Source organism: Octodon degus, unplaced genomic scaffold, assembly GCF_000260255.1.
Source record: "Octodon degus isolate 3935 unplaced genomic scaffold, OctDeg1.0 scaffold00100, whole genome shotgun sequence".
NCBI classification, from domain to species: Eukaryota; Metazoa; Chordata; class Mammalia; order Rodentia; family Octodontidae; genus Octodon; species Octodon degus.
This window is the reverse complement of record NW_004524676.1, coordinates 2,232,057-2,254,183: the sequence shown is the minus strand read 5'-3', so window position 1 is coordinate 2,254,183 and position 22,127 is coordinate 2,232,057. Positions and strand designations below refer to the sequence as shown.

Genomic DNA, 22,127 nt, shown 5'->3' with positions numbered 1-22,127 from the left:
AAGAAGCAAATGACCAGGAAAAACATCGCAGAGATGGCAGCAGAGAGGACTCAGAAAAAGGAAGCACAAATTCCTTGATGTTATCTGCTTGGCATCTATTTTTTCTAGACCTCAACCTTCTGCAGAGTGACTATTCCTGACCATGAATGGTTAGCCCAGGTAAGAAAACCCTGTAGTGCCCGGAATCCTCCTACCTGGCTTTACTGCTGCTCTGCTACCAAACTCTCCCGGCAATACACTAATGGGATAGTTAGATACTTATCCCATTTCTGTGATCTCTAACAATTCAAGCCTCCCAACCCTTAAAAAATACCCAAATCAGAGTCTAGCTCCAAACTCACCTCTCTCTGGGTTTCCTTCATTCTGCCGTTTGTAGGAGGCACAGGCACGCGCGGGCTCTAGGGAGAGGTGGGCAGGGAGGAATTAGCAGCAGGACCTCTGTGCCCAGCACGAGGGGGGCAAACGCCCTCACCCGCAGCAGTGAGGACAAACTTCTGAGCCTTTGCTGGGGACCTGAAGTTGCTGCTGCTCTCTACCTCCCAGCCCTGGGGGCTTACTCCTAACCTGGTGGCTTTCCTAAGACCCTTGCTGCTTCTGCTGGCCTCTCTACAGCTCTGCCACAAGAGGGACGCAGGTGCTGGAAACCAAGCTGCTCTTCTTCTCAGGGTGACAAGAGCATGGAAAACATGCGCACCCAGAGCAGTGCAGGGTAGGAGCTCCAATAAACCTCACCGGTTGATGCAAGCAGAACCAGACTTCAGTGTCCCTCCATCTCGTGCTGATGGGTGCTGGGATCAGCTCCCGAAGGCCCCTCACTTGCCACCCCTATACGCAGCATCTACAGTGTGAACATTTTCTTAATTTGCCCTTTCCCTCTCTCTTCCTGGTATTCTGAAGAAATACAGGCTGAGGTCTGACTTGGCCTTTATATGGACTGCTCTCCATTCTGGGTCTCCGACTCTAATCAACTCATTCCAATCATCTCCCGTGGTCCAGGTGACACTGCACTACCTGAGCAAACACTACTGAGGATTGGTTCCAACACAGCAGGAGAAATTTCTGCTTAAGGTATGGACGAACAAACAGAATGCCAAAGGACGCTTCTTTGGCATACTGAGATGACTACGCACAGAAACAACAGACAGAAGAGTTCTAAAAAACTACTTTTGTAAAAAGAATTTACATTTATCTACATTAATAAAAAGCAGGCGCAAAAAGAGGCTTTCTGTGAGGTCTCCTAGTGTGCTAGGAGATGGAGCCAGGAAGGACCATATCACAAGAAAAGCAACCAGAGATTCCGCTCACAGCCAGACAGAGAATGTTTCATCTTGTCAGGCACTCTTCTGAGAGCACCTCAGGTGACTGGAGCTTTTCACCTGCATAACGAGAAAAGCACGTGTTTGCGTAGGCACCGGCTTGAGTGCCTCCCACAGATGACGGGCACCTTGGCATCGGAAGCCCAGCTTCCACTCCAGGGCTACTAAAATTCAAGCATCTGGCTCCTCAGTCTCTCTAAGTACCTAGTCTATAACCTCCATGAGGTCCACACTCGGAGGAGTGTGTGCCACACAGGGTGCAGGGTCACAAGGATAACAAGTTCAGGGCCAGCCTGGGTGGCGCAGCAGGAACTGGTCTGAAAAACTAAAAATAGAAACAGAAGGATGAAGAGGGAGGGGAAAAGAGATGAATCTCACTGGGAATCAAAAGGATCTTTGGGAACATTTTCAAATACAAATTTTGATTGTTCTCAATAAACTGCCTAGGACCCTGGGCTTGAGGCTGTGTATCTATGAATCCAGCACTCAGGAGGATCTCAGTCCTGCTTGGGGAATTTATTGAGGCCCTGTCGCCAAAGTTCAAAAAATCAGAAAGTCTGCTTAGTGCAAAGGCCTCAGGTTCGATCCCCAGGACCAAAGGAGGTGAGGAGACTTACATATATTAGTCAGGATACCCCAATATTCTTCTAATAAAGCCAAACGTCAAAACATTGCATTCAGGTCTTTTTGTTATATAACCCAAATTGGCAATTTATTTTTTTTCCTTAAGAGAGTATATTTTCTAAATTCAGTGGGGATTGTCAAGCAATTTTCCCACAGATTCTTTTTTTTTTTTTTTTTTTTTTTTTGGTATTTTAGGGAAGGGTCTACAGAGTGTTCAGCATCTTACTCTAGATTGGACTCACTGATCCGCCTGTTCACAGCCTCCCAAGAGCAGCATCTTACACTAGATCGGACTCAGTGATCCGCCTGTTCACAGCCTCCCAAGAGCTGCGCGGGCCACCACACCCAGTCTCAAGTACCATCTGAGCACGCCCCGGGGGCGGGGCCAGCACGGAAGGCCTGGGGATCAAACCCCTGGCCCCTGCACCTGCTTGCAGTACAGAGAGATATTAAATACAATGCAAATACTGCCATTGTACTTTTGCAATAATGTCGCTGTGGATACAACATCCTTTTCTCTGGAATTGGGCAAACCTGTGTTTCTCCTGAGCAGCTGGCCTGTTCTTATGTGACATTCACTATGAACACTGCCGCTCCTTTTCTGTTTACTTTGGTCAAGCTCTCAATTCACCTACACCAGCTGTTCAGGACATCATGCCAAGCGTTTGTGTCGGACATTATTAACTTTATTCTGACATGTTTTCCTACTTTTTATTTCTTTTAACAGAAAATTCAGCCATTTATTTAACCCCATTTTATTAAGTGTTCATTCCACTAAGCTACCTCAAATTGCTTTCCAAATCAAGCCATAAGAGGATGCCAGTGGTGTTGCACAGGTGGGCCAATGGCATACTCGCAACTCCTACTGGCTGTGGGCATGGACCATGCCCATCTCCTCCTAACTCCGGGTACAGCTACACTGCAGCCTGAGATAAACCCTGATAGGATTATTCATTCCACTGAAATATCAAACGCAACATGTAGGTTTATTAACACTCCACTGGTTACATGTCTATTCATTTCTATTCCAAATTGCAGAGATGCTGAGGGTATTAACAGATTTATTACAGATTCTCATCTAAGTCTTAAGATGGAAAGACTAATTTCCTAACAGACAATACCACCCAGCAGAATGAAAGGATCTGGAAGTTATTTAAGTAATTAGCTTTGCTCCACTAAATTTTATGTTTTGCATTTTTAAAAGCATCTGTACAGTACTTAAACTCAACTAAGTTTTACTGGTCCCTTAATATTGACACTACGTCTCACTCCTGGCTTCTATCATAGCATTTCAGTGATGTATAAACACAATTTTCTTTCTTTTTTAAACCCGATTTTGTAAGTGTTCTGGCACTTGATTCTTATGCCTGTTTTGGCTTTCCATCACTGTGACAAAACCCTGAGATAAGAACCTATGAAGCCCAGAGGACTGCCATGGCTGGAAGCTCTGGCTTGTAGTGAGTTTCACAGGAACAGGAGGAGGCATATGACCTGGGGCAGTGCAGCTGAGGCAGCCCAGGGGCAGCGAGGGCTGGGGCTCTGTTATCTCCCTCGAGCGCAGCCCCTCAACAACACACCTTCTCTAACCACACCCTACGTCTCCAAGATCCCTCACTTCCCAAAAGGGCCACAGACTCAGGTCCACGCCTGCAACACATTTCAGACTCCAATGCCTTTCTATTTGTCATGTTCTCTGTCTCCAATAGCTCATTGTTCCGCAAAGGTGAACACTCCAGACCTCAAGTCTTTCAGCTATGACTTTTACATGGCACCGTTCAACACCATGAATACAAGTGTCTCTCATATGTGTCTTTTTCACTTGCCACTCTACATGCCATTAGAACGCTACTCCTCAGCTATTTCACCATTTCCTCAAATGCACCTCACACAGACCTCAGTAAGCGATCACTAACTTCCTATTTGAGACTAAGGTAAAAAGGCTCAAAACATTCCTATGTTTCCTGAGACTTGGTGAAGAAAATGAGTTCTAAGTTAGGACTGAAGGATCAAACCAGGAATGAAAAAATCTGAAGTAGCACTATGGAAATCAGAACTTATATCCACTGGCGAGTTAAATCTTTCAGTGAGTCAGACTATGTAAGAAGAAAAAGCCAAATGATATCTAAGACAGATAATTGCTGACTTATAATTACCTTCCATTTTCCAACCTTACAATAGCAGAATAAAGAGGCACATGCTGTGAAAACCCTATGTTGTGGCTGTGTCCAGTCTCCCCTCCCCCCAGAGCTTCATGCAGTCACAGGTGAGGCTTTTCAGAGAAGGCCTGATCTGGAGGTGTGATGCTAGGATTAAGAGTGTGATTCTGGGATTACAGATACGTAGTGACTAAATCAGTCCACTGACTGGGCTGGCATAGTGTGTGTGCTGATCCTGACTAGGAGGAATAGTCTTTAAAAGAGAAAGGGAAACAAGTCAAGGATGGGGGTAGAGAAAGAGGGAAAGAAAAACTAGCAAGGGAAAAGCATCAAGATAACACCTGTGTCACTGTAACTCAAGAGAGGGAGAAAGAATTAGCAGGAGGGGCACAGTGAAGATCAAGCAGACAAAGCCAATAATCCAAAATAGCTGTCCCTCCCCTCTTTGAGAGACGAGCAAGAAAGCAGAAGGGGCCTAACTCTGCAGACAGGTCCTGTGCAGGAACCCCACACATACACACACGTATTCACTGCAGGGTCATTACAACATCCAGGCTTGAGTCACTCAATTCCTTACATAACTAATGACTTCAAGAGACATCCACACAACCTCTCAGTAGCTCTAGGCCAGCCATGAATAAGGTATTCCCGTGCCAATTAGCTGCGCATCCTGAAGACAAAGCCTTCAAGAGTAGGTCAGGGACAACTAAGACCAAAAAATACGGCACACAGAACCCAAGGACAGATGACACAGAGAGAGTTCCCAAGAAGCCACGCTAGTTACAGCAAGTTCCGGGGTGTCAGGGGGCCTCTGACCCCTCTAAAAGCAGCCAAACACAATGGGAACACGGGTAATGACCTTGCCACTTCTCCCAGCTCTGGTTCCTTTTTTGAGATAGCCTCTTGCTATGTGTGTAGTCCAGGATGGCTGTCAACTCACTGTCTGTCTCAGTCTCGTGAATGCTGGAATTAAAGGTGCATGGCACACTCTGGCCCTCCTCTCTAATTCATAATTAGATAATGGACAGCTATCTCCTCTCTATTTCCATCTTTCCAGTCATGTTCTCCTTTCCTTAAACTTCGTATCTTTAATTGAATTACATTCTATAATGTTGCTCAAGAGGCTCTGTGCTCCCTGAAGAGCTTTGGATGGGAGTCTCCTGGCTGCATCTGTTGCCTTCTGCTTGGGTCCAGCACCAGCGAGCAGCTCGGTGGGATTTTAGATAGTACCTACAGTACTTCGCATGTATAATCACATCTTTGCTTGTCTCAGTTACTAACTCATAAATAAAACAGTATAGTGCAGATCTGCCTTGCCTGACATAAATGTTTAGTATGTTTTTATTCGGAGACTGTACACAGTTGAATGCAGTGGTGTAAACTTATAATCCCAGTACTCAGGAGGCTGAAAAAGAAAGCGCAAGTTCACAGCTAGCCTGGGCCGCAGAGGGAGACCCTACTCTAAAATAATAAATACATGGATAGACTTAAATAAATTCAATAGCTTTAACATAAAAGAAACATTGTCGGGGAGATGGGGAGATGGCTCAGTGGAATACGCACTTCCCTGGCAAGGACAAGGGCCTGAGTTCAATCCCTGGTTTCTGCAAAAAGGAAACAACAAAAAAAATTATTGGGGGGCTAAGGAAATAGCTCAGTGGTATAAGCGCCCGCCTGGCAAGTGCAAGGTCCTGAGTTCAATCCCCAGTACCAAAAATAAATAAAAAATAACTTATGAAACACTGCGATATTTAGCTATCAAGACAATGGTTTTATTTTCCCTTCCTTACTGCCTAAGGTATAAGATCTAATGATAAAGTATATATTCCAAAATCACTTTAAACTGACACAGAAAAGTCTGTCCTACAACAGAATTAAATGTTAAAACTCTTATTAAAACCCAAAAATTCACACAGACTTCAAAATTTGTTCACAAGCAATACCTCGTAAGACATGAGCACTTCATAAAGAAACTAATCTTCCAGATATGCTCAAAATACTTTAAATTCTTATGCACTATTATCTTAGAATATTGTTTAAAATAATAGATACAGATGAATAGTCTTCCATAAAAGACCTGCTACTACCAAGAACACAAGGCCCACAGTCAAACAGCTGTAGAAAAACGGGCCAAGTGAAGCAACAAATGTGCAAAACTCCCAAAATAAGGGCATTTTAAAAGTTTAACCAAAATATTACAGTCTCATTAATAAATCAGCACTACTGGTAAATTTGTCATTAATTTTTATAAGATGCTGAGGGTAAACAAAGATGTAGTTTACAGGTACATAACTATCCCCCTACCATCAAAAGTGAGTTACAGAGGCAAGGGAGAGGCCTCAACGAGTTATGAGTTACAAATCTATGCAGTGCAAGGTCTGTCACTGTATTAATGGAGGAAATGATTTTCTTTCAACTTATAATTCTCAAGAAAACCAATGACAGGTGGCTTCATGAGATCCTCAAGTGAAAATAAAGGCAGGGCGATAGGAAAGAGGGGGATCACAGGCAACCAGTGCTGCTCAAAGTAGAAGTTTATAGACAGATTTCTAAAGATTCTATATTTGGACTTATGCTACTCAAAGTACTAAAAATTAATACAAAATATATCAAGGATACTTAGTTTGCTGATAAAGTAAACTGTTTTTCAGTATTAAATGAGATTTTAGCATCTTGAGAAAGAAAAAAGGAAATTGAGCACTCATTCATGTGTGTAAGTGCACATGGTATACATAAACAATCGTGCCAGAAAACAGACAGGCTAAAGGACACTTTATTAGAACTAAATATGCACATAAGCTCTACATGCATACAATCCCATTAAGTGTCAGTGATGAAATATAGCTGTGAAACCAAAGAGCAGTTCAGCTGTTGCAATTTAAAAGGAACACAAGAAAAATCAGTAAAATAAAAAACGTAGAAACCATATCAATAAAAGGAACCCAAGGTATTTAAATCTGGAAAGAAGACTAACAGTACTCCTTCAATACATAAAAAGTTACAATGAACCTATTACCAAGGCACCGTATTAAGTCCATGTTACAGGAAAAGATGCTCTTACAGCCAAGGAGCGACACAAAGGCAGGAGGATTATAACACAGCAAGCTTATCACAAGAACTTAAAAAATTGGTGTGCCAAGCTGAACTCTGGTGTCAATTTTACACTATTACTGCAAATAAAAGTTCAATAAGAAAATGGGATTAACTAAAGACAACCTGAGTGAGCATGTGGAAGTGGACAACCAAACAACTAAATGCTGCGCTCGCAGCCACGCCCAGGGCAGTCAGGATGATGTAACCGTTAGAACGGCCCTGAGTACAGATGACAACACAAGGTTCATGCAGAAGGACAGCAAGTATGAAGTGATATAAAGTTTCACAGGCTCTATCTGAAAAAACAAAAGGGGTATCAGTGCATGTGAGCACAAACTGGGACACAGGTACTGAGCACACTCTGTGGAGCAAAAGAGATGTTAAATGCACGTGGGACATATGCAGAGGGCCACAGTGCTGGCAGACACCATTAATTCCAGCACACAGGAAGCTGAGGTAGGGACATAAGTTACTACAGCCAAACCACTAACAGGTACAAAGGCCAAACAACTAGTTGTTATAAAGTAAAAGTATAAACAAAAATCAACAAATTAAAAGTTATATAATTTGAAACACTAAGGCCTACAGAGTAAGAAAACTGCGAATTTCCTATTGATTATATTTATAAAAGCTTGTCAAGGACCTAGAGTGCAGCTCAGAGGCAGAGAACTTGCCTGAAGCGGCTAATACCTTGTGCTTGGTCCCAGCACTGCACATACAAACAGCCAGAACACCACTCTCAGGCTTCCTCAGTCCTCAATAGGTGAGGACAAGCAAAACTTCACATACAGCTAATTAATCCAGCCTAAGCTACTGGTAAAGGAAAGATAAGTTTCTCGGTCCTTCTTTGAAGCAGGACAACAGGATATCTGTGAGATTCATATTTAAAGCAAAACTGGTCCCAGAAATACATGAGGTAATCTGAAAACATGAAAGGAATAGAAGAAATACTTCCTCAGTACAGCCTAGGTGGGTAAGAAATCACCCAAATAACTGTGAGAGAGCTTCATCATCAGAACAAATTCTTAAAATCTTGCTTAAAGAACTTGATTTTCTCAACCCCTCCCTCCCTCCCTCCTTTCTCTCTTTTGAGAAAGGCTTTCACTATGCAGGTCAGGCTGGCCTTGAACGCACTTTGCAGCCCAGGCTGGCCTCAACTCCCAGGGATCTGTCAGGTCACTGAACCATACCCCATCCAGCTAAGAGAGAAAAACTGGCCAAGCAGATCCGCGATTCACACCTTCCCGGGTGCAGCCTCTAACAGGAAGCCAGCAGCAGCTGCCCCACACAGCTCAACCTGTAGAGAGCTGGTTCCACTAAAAACCACAAGAGATGCTGTGCTGCCGGCTCCCACGTGCCTAACCACCCTGTCTATTCCCTAGCCCTAGAACCCCCTACTCAGAGATCCAAAATTTTGTAGCCCCTCAACACTGTCCCCCTTCCTTACCTAAACTCCCCTATGTATACATGTTCTAGCCCCTTCTTCAGGGCTGATGGTCTTCGGACCTGGGCCCAGCCTCACCCAGTTACTCACTCCTTGCTTAAACTCCTCAAGTCTCAGTGGTCCGCTGTGCCTTTGTTTACTCTAAGAGGATCCTCATGCCTCAGCCTCCCTGTACTAGGATTATAGACATGCATCACCATGCCCTATGAAGAACTTGACTTTCAAAATTAAAAGACTGAAGAAATTAAGTATGCAGGCAACAGCAAAGTCGTATGGCCTGTTTCACTTGTCTACCCCAACTTGCTGGGTTAGTGTCTAGCACACTGGCTAGTAATAGCATCAAGCCTCAAAGGGTGGGGCAGTACACTGGAAACCCTAAGGGGGCACGACAGCGAGGCTCCTTGGGTAGAAACCCAAGATTTCACGCCTATGCAGCCACGAAGGGCAGATAAGAGGAAGATGATACCCTGAGAAAATTCTAGAAGACAAATGGAAAAACAAGGTTAATTCACCAATAACTACATTCAGTAGCTTCAAGATAAGCTAAGAGAAAAAAATCAGCTTTCCATTTTATAAAGGTCTTTATATTTGTGAAAAAGGCTTATCAGTTTCCAAAGATAATTAATGGATTTGGACTTAAGCCACACATATTTGGTATAAAAATTCGTAAAAGATGTCTGGCTAGTTCTGAGTCCATCCACACCAAAAGTGCATTACAGTTCAGTTTATCTTCTTACAGGCTTTCTCAGGGGTGGGGTGGGGTGGTGGAGTGAAAGACAAACTACTTGCCAGACTGCACTGCACAGTGTGACTTTAGTTTCCCAGAAGTGTCTGATGTACCTTTTCAGAGTTGGAGACATATATGTTGTGATTTTTGTTTTTAAGCAACACCCTTCTCTCTGGAACAGTCACTCAAACTCATTTTACACTCTGTCAAATAGCTGCTCAACACAAGAGTCGGCAACAGACACACAGGAGCCAGCGTGGTGATGCCCGAAGCCTCATCTCTCCCACCATGCAGGAGGCAAAAGATGCTGGGTTACAACTTTGCTACAGCAATGGAAAGGAAGGAGACCCTGGACTGTTCCGCCTTCTGCATCTTGCCTAATAATTCTTTCTGCTTAGGCTGCACTTCTGCATTTGTAGAAGGGTCAGCTGTGAAAGGCATGTTCTCTGCCTCCAAGGGTCATCCCCTTGACAGGATGTTTGTGGCATATTCATTCATTTCCGGCCCATCATTTCAGCACCAAAGTCCCATTTTCATGCACGCTGATAAAGCTGTCGTTAGCAGGTGGAAAACAGATGTACAGACGCTACTTCCTTAGGGACAGAACACTGTTCAATCAGACGCAGTGCCTTGCACATAAAATGCATGTAGAATCTGTGAACAAGCTCACTGCAATAAGGCTGTGAGGTCAAGGGAAGACACACTATTTGTGCACAGTGCAAATGCATTTACTAGAGCAGTGTTCATCTTTGGTTTTTTCCAGTACACTAAGAGATGCAGCAGGGTCACAGCCATGGTGACACAGAGTGCTGCGGACAGGCAGACATTCGCCCCTCACCCACTCTACCCCAATCTCGAGGTTGGGAAGGAATGACTTAATGCGCACCATAGCTCCAAATTCTATAAAGCTACAGCATGGATACAGGACAGATCACTGGCCTTTTTGTGCAAATCAGACTATGAGATACATCAAGGTATCAAGGTATCATCTAGGGGCCGAAGCCTGAAGAGGCTGGCTCGGCCAGGGCCTTAGCAGGGCATATGGGTGTACGGCTTTCAGACAGCACGACAAGGGTATCTTGCAGGCTGAAACATCAGAAGAGGAAATATCATACAGACTCTAATCTCGGTAAGTTACCACTAATGTGGCTTGACATTTTCAAACTAAAAAGTTAAGTAGAAATGAGTACCTACTCCAACACCTAGAAGGCAACTGCATTCAGTACACTGCCATTGTTGGAGTCTGGGAAAGAGAAAGGCAAAGTCTTCAAATACATACTTCTGTGCTGAGACTGGTGGAAAGAGTATGGCTTGCTTCGGTCTGGAGAGTAGCTTCTGCTGCTGACACTGGAGCCAGATCTGCTGTGCGGAGAGTCTTTCCGGCCAACAGGTGAGTCTCGGAAAAAGGGAGGGTCCCTTGTATGAGGAGACCGGTCTCTCGCATAATGGGAAGAGTAGAAACTTTTTCTTCTAAAGCCATCTCTCATGTCCCTTTGAAGAAAGGATAAAATAAATTGATCATAACCCATGTACACCAACACAAATGGCAAGAGGTCTAATTACAAGTTCTCCTGCATGTTGCAGTCCTGACTCTCTGCTGCAATGAGTGGACAGAAAGTGTGTCTGTGAAACAGGACTTGGAACACACCACTTTTTCAGTGGTTAAGTAAAAGGGTCTTCTAAGCACGCACAAATTTTAAAATGTGAAATACAAAAGCAACTAGATTCTATTTCTCTATTACTGATAACTCATAACAATGCAACACTCTTATCACAGTCTCAACACCGAAGATTTCCCAAAACAAACACTAAGATGTGTTAGTTCCAGGAAAGTAGATTGTGTCCCTAATCTAAGAGACTTCAAAATCTCAAACATTTTGCATGCTAACATCATACTCGGAACCTTAAATTTTGTAGCGGTTCACACACCTAGACCCTGAAAAGCATAAATTCTAAGCATTTCAGAACACTATGGGCTGGGGAGACAGCTCAGTGGAATAAGTGCTTGCCTGGCAAGCACAAGCTCCTGAGTTTGATCCCTGGTACCACCAAAAAAAAAAAAAAAAAAAAAAAACACAAACCCCTAGGGCCAGTCAAATAGCTCAGGGGATTAAAGCACCTACTTAGGCAGACACAGGGACCAGGAATTCAATCCCCTGGCCTGCTGTGCTGGCCCTAAGACAGCAATTGAGACTGCTTTCCCAGCACTTGGGAGGCTGTAAATAAGAGGATCACTAAGAGTCCGATCCACACAGTGAGACCCTATTCACCCTGTATACTCTGTCCTAAATACCAAAACAAACAAACAAACACAACACCACACCGCTTATCTATGTTCCTGGTTTGTGCTCCCTATCCTGCCCAGGCCATAAGCTGACAGTGTCTACAGGGTGAGGGTCTATCATGCAGAGGGGGTAGCACTGGGAGGGGCCAAGTGCGCTGACAGAACCCAAATACTAGCTACATTCTCTTAATTCAAGGAATAGAGGGTTTTTTCCTAATTGTATTTGTAAATAGGACATCATGTCTACATCTTGTACAACAAACAACCACTAGGAAGGCAGTATGCAATGTGTTAATCATTGGAACTGTCCTACCAATTTGATTTGAAACTGTCTCATTGCTATTTATTTCTCAATAAAATTATGGAGGGAAAAAGAAAAAGAAAGAAAGAGAAGAACCCAAATGCCCGGAACCTTCACACACACCAGAAATCAACCTCGTGCAGAGCACTGCAATGCCAAGGTGAGAAAGCCTGACGCAGACAGTTAACTCTGTGTTCCAAGCTTCAGCCCAGAAGTACAGGGAGAATGCTGCCCATCCCTAAGTAACACGGCTAGACTAAGGGCCCCGTGCACAGGTGGCTGGATTGCAGGGTTAAGTGTGGTAGGCTATGCCGGGTGGACCCCTTAGGCTCACACTCCCACGTGCAGCTTCCTGACCACGTGGAGGGAACCAGCCAGACAGGACCAACACCTCCAAAAGCACGAACCTCAATAAACCTCATCCCCTGTAAGGCGCAGAGTAACTTTCAGCAATGACAAAAGCTGGCACACACAGGACAACTACCATCCATGAACCTCCATTAAAGAAACACTCAGGCAAATGAAAGTTAATTCATGTTTAGCAAACATCCCTCCTATTACAGTACAAACATTATTAAATTTCAGGCATAAGAAAGCTTAGAGACAAACTGAAGCCACGGACTTTCCTTCTTTTTGTGATGCTGGGGCTTAACCCAGGGCCTTGGACAAGTAGGCAGGCACTCCACTCCTGAGCTGCTACCGGCCTACCAGGGCCTTGGACAAGTAGGCAGGCACTCCACTCCTGAGCTGCTACCGGCCTACCAGGGCCTTGGACAACTAGGCAGGCACTCCACTCCTGAGCTGCTACCGGCCTACCAGGGCCTTGGACAACTAGGCAGGCACTCCACTCCTGAGCTGCTACCGGCCTACCAGGGCCTTGGACAACTAGGCAGGCACTCCACTCCTGAGCTGCTACCGGCCTATGACATGGAATTGCAAATCTCAGAAAATAATTTCAGTGTATTAATAGCTCCCACCACACATGTAGGCTGCTGTTCTGAACTTCAGTTGAATGTGAGGTAACTCACACCTAAAATATACCACTACAACAGACTCCATCTACCTTTCCTGAGCCGGGGTATACAGCTCTGCGTATGACTGGCAAGTACCAGGTCCTGAGGGGTCCTTGTGACAAAAATAAACATCCTTGAAAAAAACTAGAAAGGAACTAAACTTCATTTATGACAAATGAGCTCTCACAGAAAACTAAAACCAAAATAAAGTATTAAAAATTCTAATATCCCTGGTCCCGCATGCGGCCCTGGCCTCGCCCCCGAGGTGCACTAGCTGGCAATGCAGTCCAGGCACGCTGGCACACGTCCACAAGCCCAGTGCTGGGGAGGCTGAAAACATGAAGACCACTACTAGTCTGAGGTGCGTAATGAGACCCTGTACCAAATATATAAAATGAAACAAAAAATCAAATAGAGTGAAAACTAGCTGCTAAGCCTAGGGTCACGCCAACATCCAAGGTCAGCCAGCAAGGAAAGGCTGACGCCACCCTAACGTGCACAGCACACACGCAGGCGTCGCGGTGCACAGCTGCAGCACCACACTCGGGAGGCCGAGCGAGGGGGACTGCCGTGAGCTCCAGTCCAGCCTGGACTGCACAGCGAGCCTTTCTCTCAGAAAACCAAGAAAACAACTAAGAAAGGCTACAGAGACACTAGGCAACTACTCAGAGAAGAAGAAACAAGTGGCGAACTACACGGAGTCACAAATCCTGCAGGCACAGGAAAAGACCTAGCCTCCACAGGGTGTGTGCAGGCCAGAGAGCGCCAGGCAGCTCCAGAGACTGAAGTGATAAACATGGACCTGGGACAAGGGGACGAACGCAGGAGGCCCGCACTCAGGTGGCAACGGCGGCGTCTCACACAGCCCACTCGCCTGCCCATGGTTAGCTCTGGGTCAAGGGCCCCTGCGTGGCCACACACTCAGGAGCTACTCTTACTGTTATTGCCAGTTAAAACTCTCTTAACCTCATTTGGTTGACAACTTCACTCTTAGATGTTTGTGGAACCATGGAAAAAAGGAAAGAAACAAAATACAAGAGCACATTTCCTGGCAGCCAAGGAGAGAGCACCCAAGAAGAAAGATAAAGGCTCCCTGCACTCCAGTTTCACTAGGTCTTACTACACATCTGCCTCCAGATGGGAGAAGGCAGAATGCCTGCCTGCCTGCCTGCTTGCCTGCCCCCGAAACTGGGAGCCTCCAGCTTCCCAAGGCCAACACCAGATGGCAGTAGTCACAAGCCAGCCTACAACCCTGAGCGTGGCAGGGGCAGCTGTGAAGACCTGGTTCCAGCAGCACAGAACTACACCGTCTCTCCTCCCTTTCCCTCAGCCTCTCCCACTGCCTACCTGAGTGGGAAGAGACCAAGTCACGCAGAAAGGAGAAGAGGAAATCAACATTTTCAAAAACAGTATTTTAAAGAACTGCAACTTCAGCACACCAGCTCAGCGACCCTTTCTTTCCTTTTCCCAGACAGCAAGGCTGGGCAGCTCCCTTCCCTACCCACTTCTCAAAGGCACAGCTCTCAGGCGAGGGCTATTCTCTCCCAACCACCAAGGGTAAGGCCGCGGTGAGGACTACAGATTACTAAGCAGGACGGATCTCACCTCCCAATCGTGAAAGACCCTCATGCCCAACTGCCAAGCACCTGCAGCACACTTCTGACTGGGTCCTGGAACTCACCCTCTAATAGACCTCCTACTCTCTTGCACTTTCTTAGCACTGATAGTCAGAAAATCTGCTTATGCAATTTCAAAGGGTGGGTTATTTTTAAAGAAATGCCTCATTAGGCCTGCAGGACTATCAGACCCACCCGCACACCCACAGACAGAACAATTTATGTAAAAGCATCACAAATATCCTAAGCGCTGTTTTTGATAATAAAGTAGTAGTTCCATTTTGATCATTAGCTAACTCTCTTTTTCAGGTACCGGTATACAATATACATGTGTGCTTGTGTGCATGTGCGTGTGCGTGCGTGCGTGTTTGTTCTGGGTGAAATAGACCCCAAAGGCATGGGGGACTCACTTCCTACACAGGGCTAGTGAAACCGTGAACAGCAGTTTGCGTAGTCAGGCAGCTCCCAGGGGCAGGAACACTTGGGCTGGGCGGGCTGGGCTGAACTTCGGGGGCAGCAAGGGATGCAGCCCCCTGGCCCACAAAAGGCAGTTACCACCCTCCCTGTGAATCTCCTGAGTGCTGAGGAACATCAGATGCAACACAACCACGTTTTCTCTAAAATCCAAGTTTCTTTAAACCCTACACACAAGCTGCGGAACTGGGTTAGAGATCCTAAGTGCCAACAGTCATGTGAAGTCCACAGAGCCTCCCCTGCACTCTGAGAGGCTGTCCTTAGTGCCAGATGGAGGGGATGAGGCCAGCCCTCCTGGCAATCCAGGAACTGCTGTTCTCATAATCTCTAATTAAAACTCTCCTAACTGCTTTCTATTTTCACTTCATTCCTCAACTTTCTGGAACACGAGTCAGATACATATAGTTAGCAAAATGAATTACATCAATTTTAAAACAAACCAATATGCTTAAAGTACTATCAACATATAATCAAAAGCGCTCCAAGCTTCAATAAAGAGCAGGCAAGGTAAGGGGCACTGTGTGAACAAGAGCCCTCGGAACAGTGAAGCTCGGAAAAGCAACGGTAGAAAACGTTTAGAAGGGAAGGAGAGTGGGGAGGAGATGCTGCGAGGCTGAAAGAGACCCACTTCAGAAGCAGGAGGCACATGACCAGTAAGTACGGAAACCAAGGCAGACTGTCCGACACATCTGAAAAAATGATTCAACGGTTTTCCTGCCAAAATAGGTGGACAAGTTTGACTGACTTTATTTTCATGGAGGAATTTATTTAAACATACCAGAGTTTGAAGCAGAAGGTTAAGTTTCATCAGTAGAAACTAATAATTCAAGACAAACTATTAAGTTGTTAAAGTCAAGACAAAAAAAATGAGAGAAATAAGTAGGAGAGAATGGTCCTAAATATTATGAATGGTCCTTAAAAGGGTATAGAGAAAAAACATATTCAAAAGGAGAAAATGACTACAAGCCTAGCGCTCAGGAGGCTGAGGCAAGAGGATCTCTGTGAGTTTGAGGCCAGTATGAGCTTCATGGCAAAACCCTGATTAAATTACTAGGATGTCTTCAACAAGGAGTTAAGAAACTAACAAAAGGAAAAAAAAAAAAAAGAAACAAAATAAATGATTTGAGTCATGCTTGAAGCAGAATGCAGCACTTCAGACTTGGTAGTAGTGGGGCAGGAGAAACTACTGATTAGGAGCAAATAACTCCTGTGTGAACAGGAATTCTCCTGGAAATTTATCAGAGTACAAAGATGAAAGGAGGACAGTAAAAATGGAGAAGCTTAACGATGACAGAAGTGGAGGCTAGTGACCTGCGCCTATAATGCCAGCAACTGGGAGGCTGAGGCAGGAAGACCTCCAAAAGTTTGAGCAAAGTCCTTTCTCCAGAAAAAAATAAATAAATCAAAGAATGATGAGACAGATACTGTGAGAGAAAAGTGGATTCCTGGGAATCTGGTTCAGAAGAGAAACTGAAAGAATGACAGAAAATACAGCCACTCGGAGCGCTGTACCAAGTGCTATGGATGAGAGTTTAGGAGACACTAGAAGACCTTGTCCTCACAGCTTCTCAGCCTTCTGCCTAAGAGCAAGTGAAAAAAGGCTTTTTCCCCTGGAAGCTCTAGCAAAGTGTCAGCAATATAAGCATGACTTGAGAGACAAACATTATAAACAAAGCAAGAAGTGAAGGAGGTCATTTTGAACAGGTCAATCAAGGAAGTCCTTGCTACAAAGATGACACCTCCACACTGGTAACAGGACAGCACCCAAAGAACGACTTGTCTGTCGTTATCTTGTTTTGTCTGAAGAACCCTCTGGACAGGAGAAAGTGCAAGAGTGACGGCCCCAGAGAAATGGGGTGAGGCCTGCAGGTCAGATGGGGCGGCTCACGCTGACACGAGGAAGCCGGGGAGCAAGGGCCTCGCTGACAGCCGGCCTGGGCTGCGGGTCTGCACTTGCAAACATTTGATTCTGCTGAGTTTAATTCGACTTCACACAATGTCATGGAGTAGTCCGAATTTCTAATTTCCTTAACCTTTTATATAGTTTATATTTTATTTTATACTAACACATTCTCAGGGGCTGGGGAGATAGCTGAGTAGAATAAGCGCTTGTTGGCAAGCACAAGGGCCTGAGTTCAAATCCTAGGTCCATGCCAAAAAAAAAAAAAAAAAAAAAAAAAAAAAAAAAAAAAAAAAACCCTAATACATTCTCATAATACAAAGGGAATTTAGTGGAGGAATCCTTTTGATATTTGAATCATCTAAACACATACAGTAATGAACATTTTAAAAAATGTGTTTGGATAGCAACAACAAAGCTAAAAAATAACAGTGATAATTGTCCTTTTCTACAGGTAGACATCAAAGTGGACCCAACAGTTTTCTTTTCAAAAGTCTCCAAAAACAAAAAGCAGCTTAAAACCTAAGACGAATTTTAAAAGTGCTTACTAAAACACTGGCCTCCAGCACCGTGTTTTTTTCTGTTTGGACAGCACGCGTCTGTCTCTGCTCTTCTCTTTCACCAGTCCAGCCGCACCATTTACATCACAATGTTCATCTCTATCAACTTCATTTTCTGGCCTAGGGAGATAGCTCAGTAGAAGAAGCACCTGCCTGGCTGAGTTCAATCCCTGGTACCACAAACAAAAAAAAGTTTTCTTCCCCTAAAATGTGCTTTTCCTCTACGAGACCCAGGCTGGGCAGCTTTATTTCCTTTTCCTCTAAATCCACGCCCTTTCGATTTCCATCTGTTCAAGGACTTCTATAGATTTCTTATGACTTCTTTCAAAGCTTCTTTTCCACCTCTCCTTCCTGTACTTCTACCGGCACTTTTTTGTTCCTTAACTGCAGGCTGCCATTACCTGCATCTTTAGCTTAATCCAGAGCTTCACTGGCTTCTTCCTTAAATAGAATTATTCCCTCTTCTGCTCTCTGACAAAGTCTGTCCATTTTATTTCACCACGATATAGGACAAGGAAATCTCTACAAGTAGGGAAATCTCTGCAAGTCTGATCATCTACGCCAACTGAGAACTTCAGCAAGCATCCAGTCTTCTAGAGATTTCATTTCGGCATCTTCTGCTCACTTGTTTTTCTTCTCACTATTGTTTGGCTCTTAATTTAACTTCCACTTTATTTTGCTTTCTTGCTTCATTTTTCTTTACAAAATAACCTTCCTTAAAAATTATTAGCAAGTCTGTGTCTTTATACTTCTGGCCTAGAGGTTCTACAAACTTCATAGCAGGTTCTAAGCTATCGAACACCCCAAATACTGACCTCTTAAATTCTTTGCACGAAGTTCTTCTCATCTGGATATTCAACACTTAACTTTTATCTCCTAACCTTCCTTTAACATCAAGGGTTCCATTCACTCAGAAGAAGCCTTTAGTATAAACAGACCTGTTCTTGCATCATTTTTATACTCATCGGTCACTTCAGAGAGAGGGCTGTTTGGAGATCTTCTGATTTTAGTTTTAACTTCACTGGTTCCTGTGAGTTCTGCTGCAGATTTGCTCGGTGCTACTACTACTACATTAAAGTCTGTTGTTGATAGCTGGTTTAGTCTGTTGAATTCTCTTTACTTACAAGGGGACCCACCCTTCATCCAATTTGATGTTCCTCTAAAAATTCGTCCCATGGCAAATCAAAGTCTCCAAAATAATACTCAACTTGATGACAGATTCTGCCTTCCAGAGCAGCCATTTCTTCCTTATCACCATTGTCAGTCACTGTGGCTATCTTTAAAGCCAAGGTCCCTCCCACACATGCACACCAGGCTCACTGACAACTATAAGACCGCCCCACTCTTCAGCGCTGCCGGCCTAACTCTCTAATCTTCCTTGACATTATCTCTAGCTGCTGAGTGCAGTTTATACCTTGGCGAGGTTTCCAATGTGGCCCACAAGTGTCGGGGCATGGGGGCGCGGCTGTGGCAGAGGTGACCACAGCCCACAGGATGGCTGTCCTAGCATTACTCCTTGCTTCAGTTTCCATCACTAGTAGAGGTACAAAAGCACTACCATGAATAATGGTGGGCAGGGGCCATGGAGAGCCATCAGTGGTCTAAGCACCTGCCTCGGCAAGCACGAGAACCCAGGCTCGATCCCTGGTACCACATGCCACGCTGGCCCCTCCCATGGGCGTGTGAAGCTGGCCACCAAGACCAGGACGTGGTGGCACACACAAGACTCTATACCAAACACATAAAATGAAAATAATAACAACAATAATGGCGGGCATTCTGTATGAGGTGATGCTCATGACAGCACTAGAAAAGCTTTCTGACTCTGAGCGGCTCTGATCTGGATCTGTGAATCAGGGACGCTGTACTGGTGGGTTGCACACAGTGCAGATCCCAATGTCTGAAATCTCAAAGCATTCTGAATGATGGACACTGAATCTGCCAAAAAAAAACATGGCAGTATACATATTAATTTTATGAAGCATCTGCATGCAGATTGTCTTAAATTTCCACCTCCACTATATAAGCATAATTTATGATGAACTGAGGCAGAGTGTAAATTCAAAGTCTATGTGGTCCAAGGCCTATCCCCTGCTAGGCAAGGGCGATGCCACTAAGTGACATGCCCAGCCCTTTTATTTTACGGTCAGGTCAGACACAGTCCAAGTTTCACAGGCTGGTCTCAAACTTTCCATCCTTGTGCCTTGGCCACCTGCACAGCTGGCATAACAGACCATGAACCCCAGGCTTTGGGGGCAGGGCTTTACTGGGAAAGATAACACCGTTAGGGGCACAGTAGCCACCAAAGGCTTCATTTTACATCTAAACAGAGCTCTTTCCTGATTTATAGCTGGCGCAATAACTGAGGAGAGTTAAACTTACATCACCATTTCACCAGAAATAACAGTAATACTTTCTTCAGTAAACTTGTACCTGGTAAACTCGGCTGGACGTTTCTTGTTTCATTACAAATTATTTTCACAAAAAATAGGGGCCAAGGAGATGGCTCAATGGAATAAGCACTTACTTGCCAAGCGCAAGGGCCTGAGTTCAATCCCTGGTTCCGCCCAAAAAAAAAAAAAAAACTATTTTATAATAGAAACTTGTAAATGCATTTTACTATTTTTAATGAGAAATGTAGCTTTTAAGCTATTTTTTGCATTTAGTTTCCAAATGAAAAACCAAGCATTTTCCAAATATTAAATAAATCACTCTAAGTGCTACAAACAACTTCTACAACTATATTCCTTAATATAAATGTCTTGCTTAAAATTTTTAAAAAACACCTCCCACTGTTCTTTGCCACTTTTTCCTATTTCACTACCTCTTCAAAGCCTGTCCTGCAAACCAGGAAGAGACGCTGAAGGACACTGTCCCTGGTAATTAAGGATCAAGTACCTTAAAGAAGAAACACATTTTTCAGTTAATAGAGCCCTGACACCTAAACTGCACTCAAGAAACCAGTGTCTGTATCGTTACACTCTGAAATTCTGATATGCTGAAACTGAGTACCTATTTTTCCAACTTATGAATACCAAAACTACTCAAAACAAAAAATACGGCCTTCTAGCCAGGAATGGTGGCACAGGTCTGCAACCTCCGCACGTCAGAAGCTCCCGTAGCGGAATGACGAGTTTGAGGCCAGCGTCAGCTACACAGCAAGCCGAGATCAGTGTGGATGACGCCAGAGACACATGTCTAAAAGGAGGGCTGCTACGAACAAGGCCCCTCACAACACTGCTGGTGTCAACTGGAGGTCTTGATCCCAAGCAAGGTCCAAGGATGTCAGGGGCAACGTCGTACGACCCACAGAAAAGCGCCCCACGATAAGAGCAAACAAGAGGCCAAGCTCAGAAGCTGGGTATACAACGTTCCTATGACTCTATCAGGTTCAGAAATAGGCGGCAACACTTCAGAGCTCTCCTGAACTACTTTGTAGTAGTACAACTAATGGCAAAAAACAAAGGTGGTTTTGCTCTGGGATCTCTCTGGGCTCCTTCTGTCCCTGCCAGTTGCCTCCTCAATTCAACCTCTCTTCAAAATGAGTCCTCTTGTCAGGCATGGTGGTGCATGGTAATCCCAGCACCGCAAGGCTCAGGCAAGAAGATCGTTGGTAGTTCAAGGCCAGTCTGAAGTGCATAGCAATCCAGCCTCAAATGGACAGAAAGAAAAAAAGGCCTCCTCCTATCTTCTACACTTGTGGAGCGCTCCTGTGCAGGGCATGACCCTAAGCATGAATCATACCAACTACTATCCATCAATCACCAATCAATACAATTTCAATTCATTCAAAACATACATTATATTCACTATTTTAGTCCATACTGCAGCAGTTAAAGCGCAAGTTTTGTCTGACATCTCATTGTTCCCTGCATCTTTCCTCATCTGTAAAACAGGAAGGATGGGTAAGAGTGAAAGCACCTTCCACACATCACGGCACTTCACATACTAACTCCCTGGCCCGAACTCTTTAAAAAATTCAACCCAGGAAGTACCCAAGGGAAACGCTTTGTGCATGTGTACAACTTAAGTTGGCAAAACCAAGAAACTACAATGGCTTGTTCTGATCTGTCTCCGTGAACACTGGGATGCTAGGGATTGAACACTGGACCCTCACACTAAGCTAAATCTTTAGTTTTGTGGTTTTGTTCTTGTTTTTTAATCTGAGACAGGATCTCATTACTTCACTAAGTTGACCAGGCTGAGCTAAAACTTGTGATCCTCTTGCCTCAGCTTCCCAGAGTGCTGCTATTACACATGGGCACCACCATACCCAAATGCAATAGATTTTCTTAAATTCATACATAAGGGCTGTGTAACAAAGTAATATAATGAATATAACAGTAAAAATGAAAGGACTATTGAGAAAAAAAACAAGAACAACAACAACAACACTAATTTCAGAGGCAAAAATAATTCCCAAGTGACAAAACTTTGCAGACTCCATCTTTTTTTTTTTTTTTTGCAGAACCAGGGATTGAACTCAGGTCCTTGCGCTTGCCAGGGAAGCACTTATTCCACTGAGCCATCTCCCCAGCCCTTGCAGACTCCATCTTAACCAATAAAGTTAGCACCACAAATTAACACTATATAGTGCTTTATGAAAAAAAAAAAAAAAA

General features: G+C 44.3%; 1 protein-coding gene and 1 pseudogene across 10 annotated transcripts in view; both read right to left on the bottom strand.

Annotated features, from left to right (window-relative positions):
- The window catches only part of Pphln1 (periphilin 1), a 306,142-nt gene that overhangs the window by 57,408 nt on the left and 226,607 nt on the right, over window positions 1–22,127 (bottom strand). For 8 of the 10 annotated variants that reach the window (XM_023723545.1, XM_023723541.1, XM_023723542.1 and 5 more), the window contains 2 exons: window positions 10,640–10,851; window positions 342–398 (listed from right to left, as the gene is read on the bottom strand). In XM_023723545.1, coding sequence (XP_023579313.1) covers window positions 342–398; window positions 10,640–10,851 — 269 coding nt within the window. The remainder of the gene's footprint in view (window positions 1–341; window positions 399–10,639; window positions 10,852–22,127) is intronic. The other 2 variants (XM_023723538.1, XM_023723540.1) reach the window with 1 other exon arrangement.
- The window catches only part of LOC105743118, a 14,279-nt pseudogene continuing 8,758 nt past the window's right edge, over window positions 16,607–22,127 (bottom strand).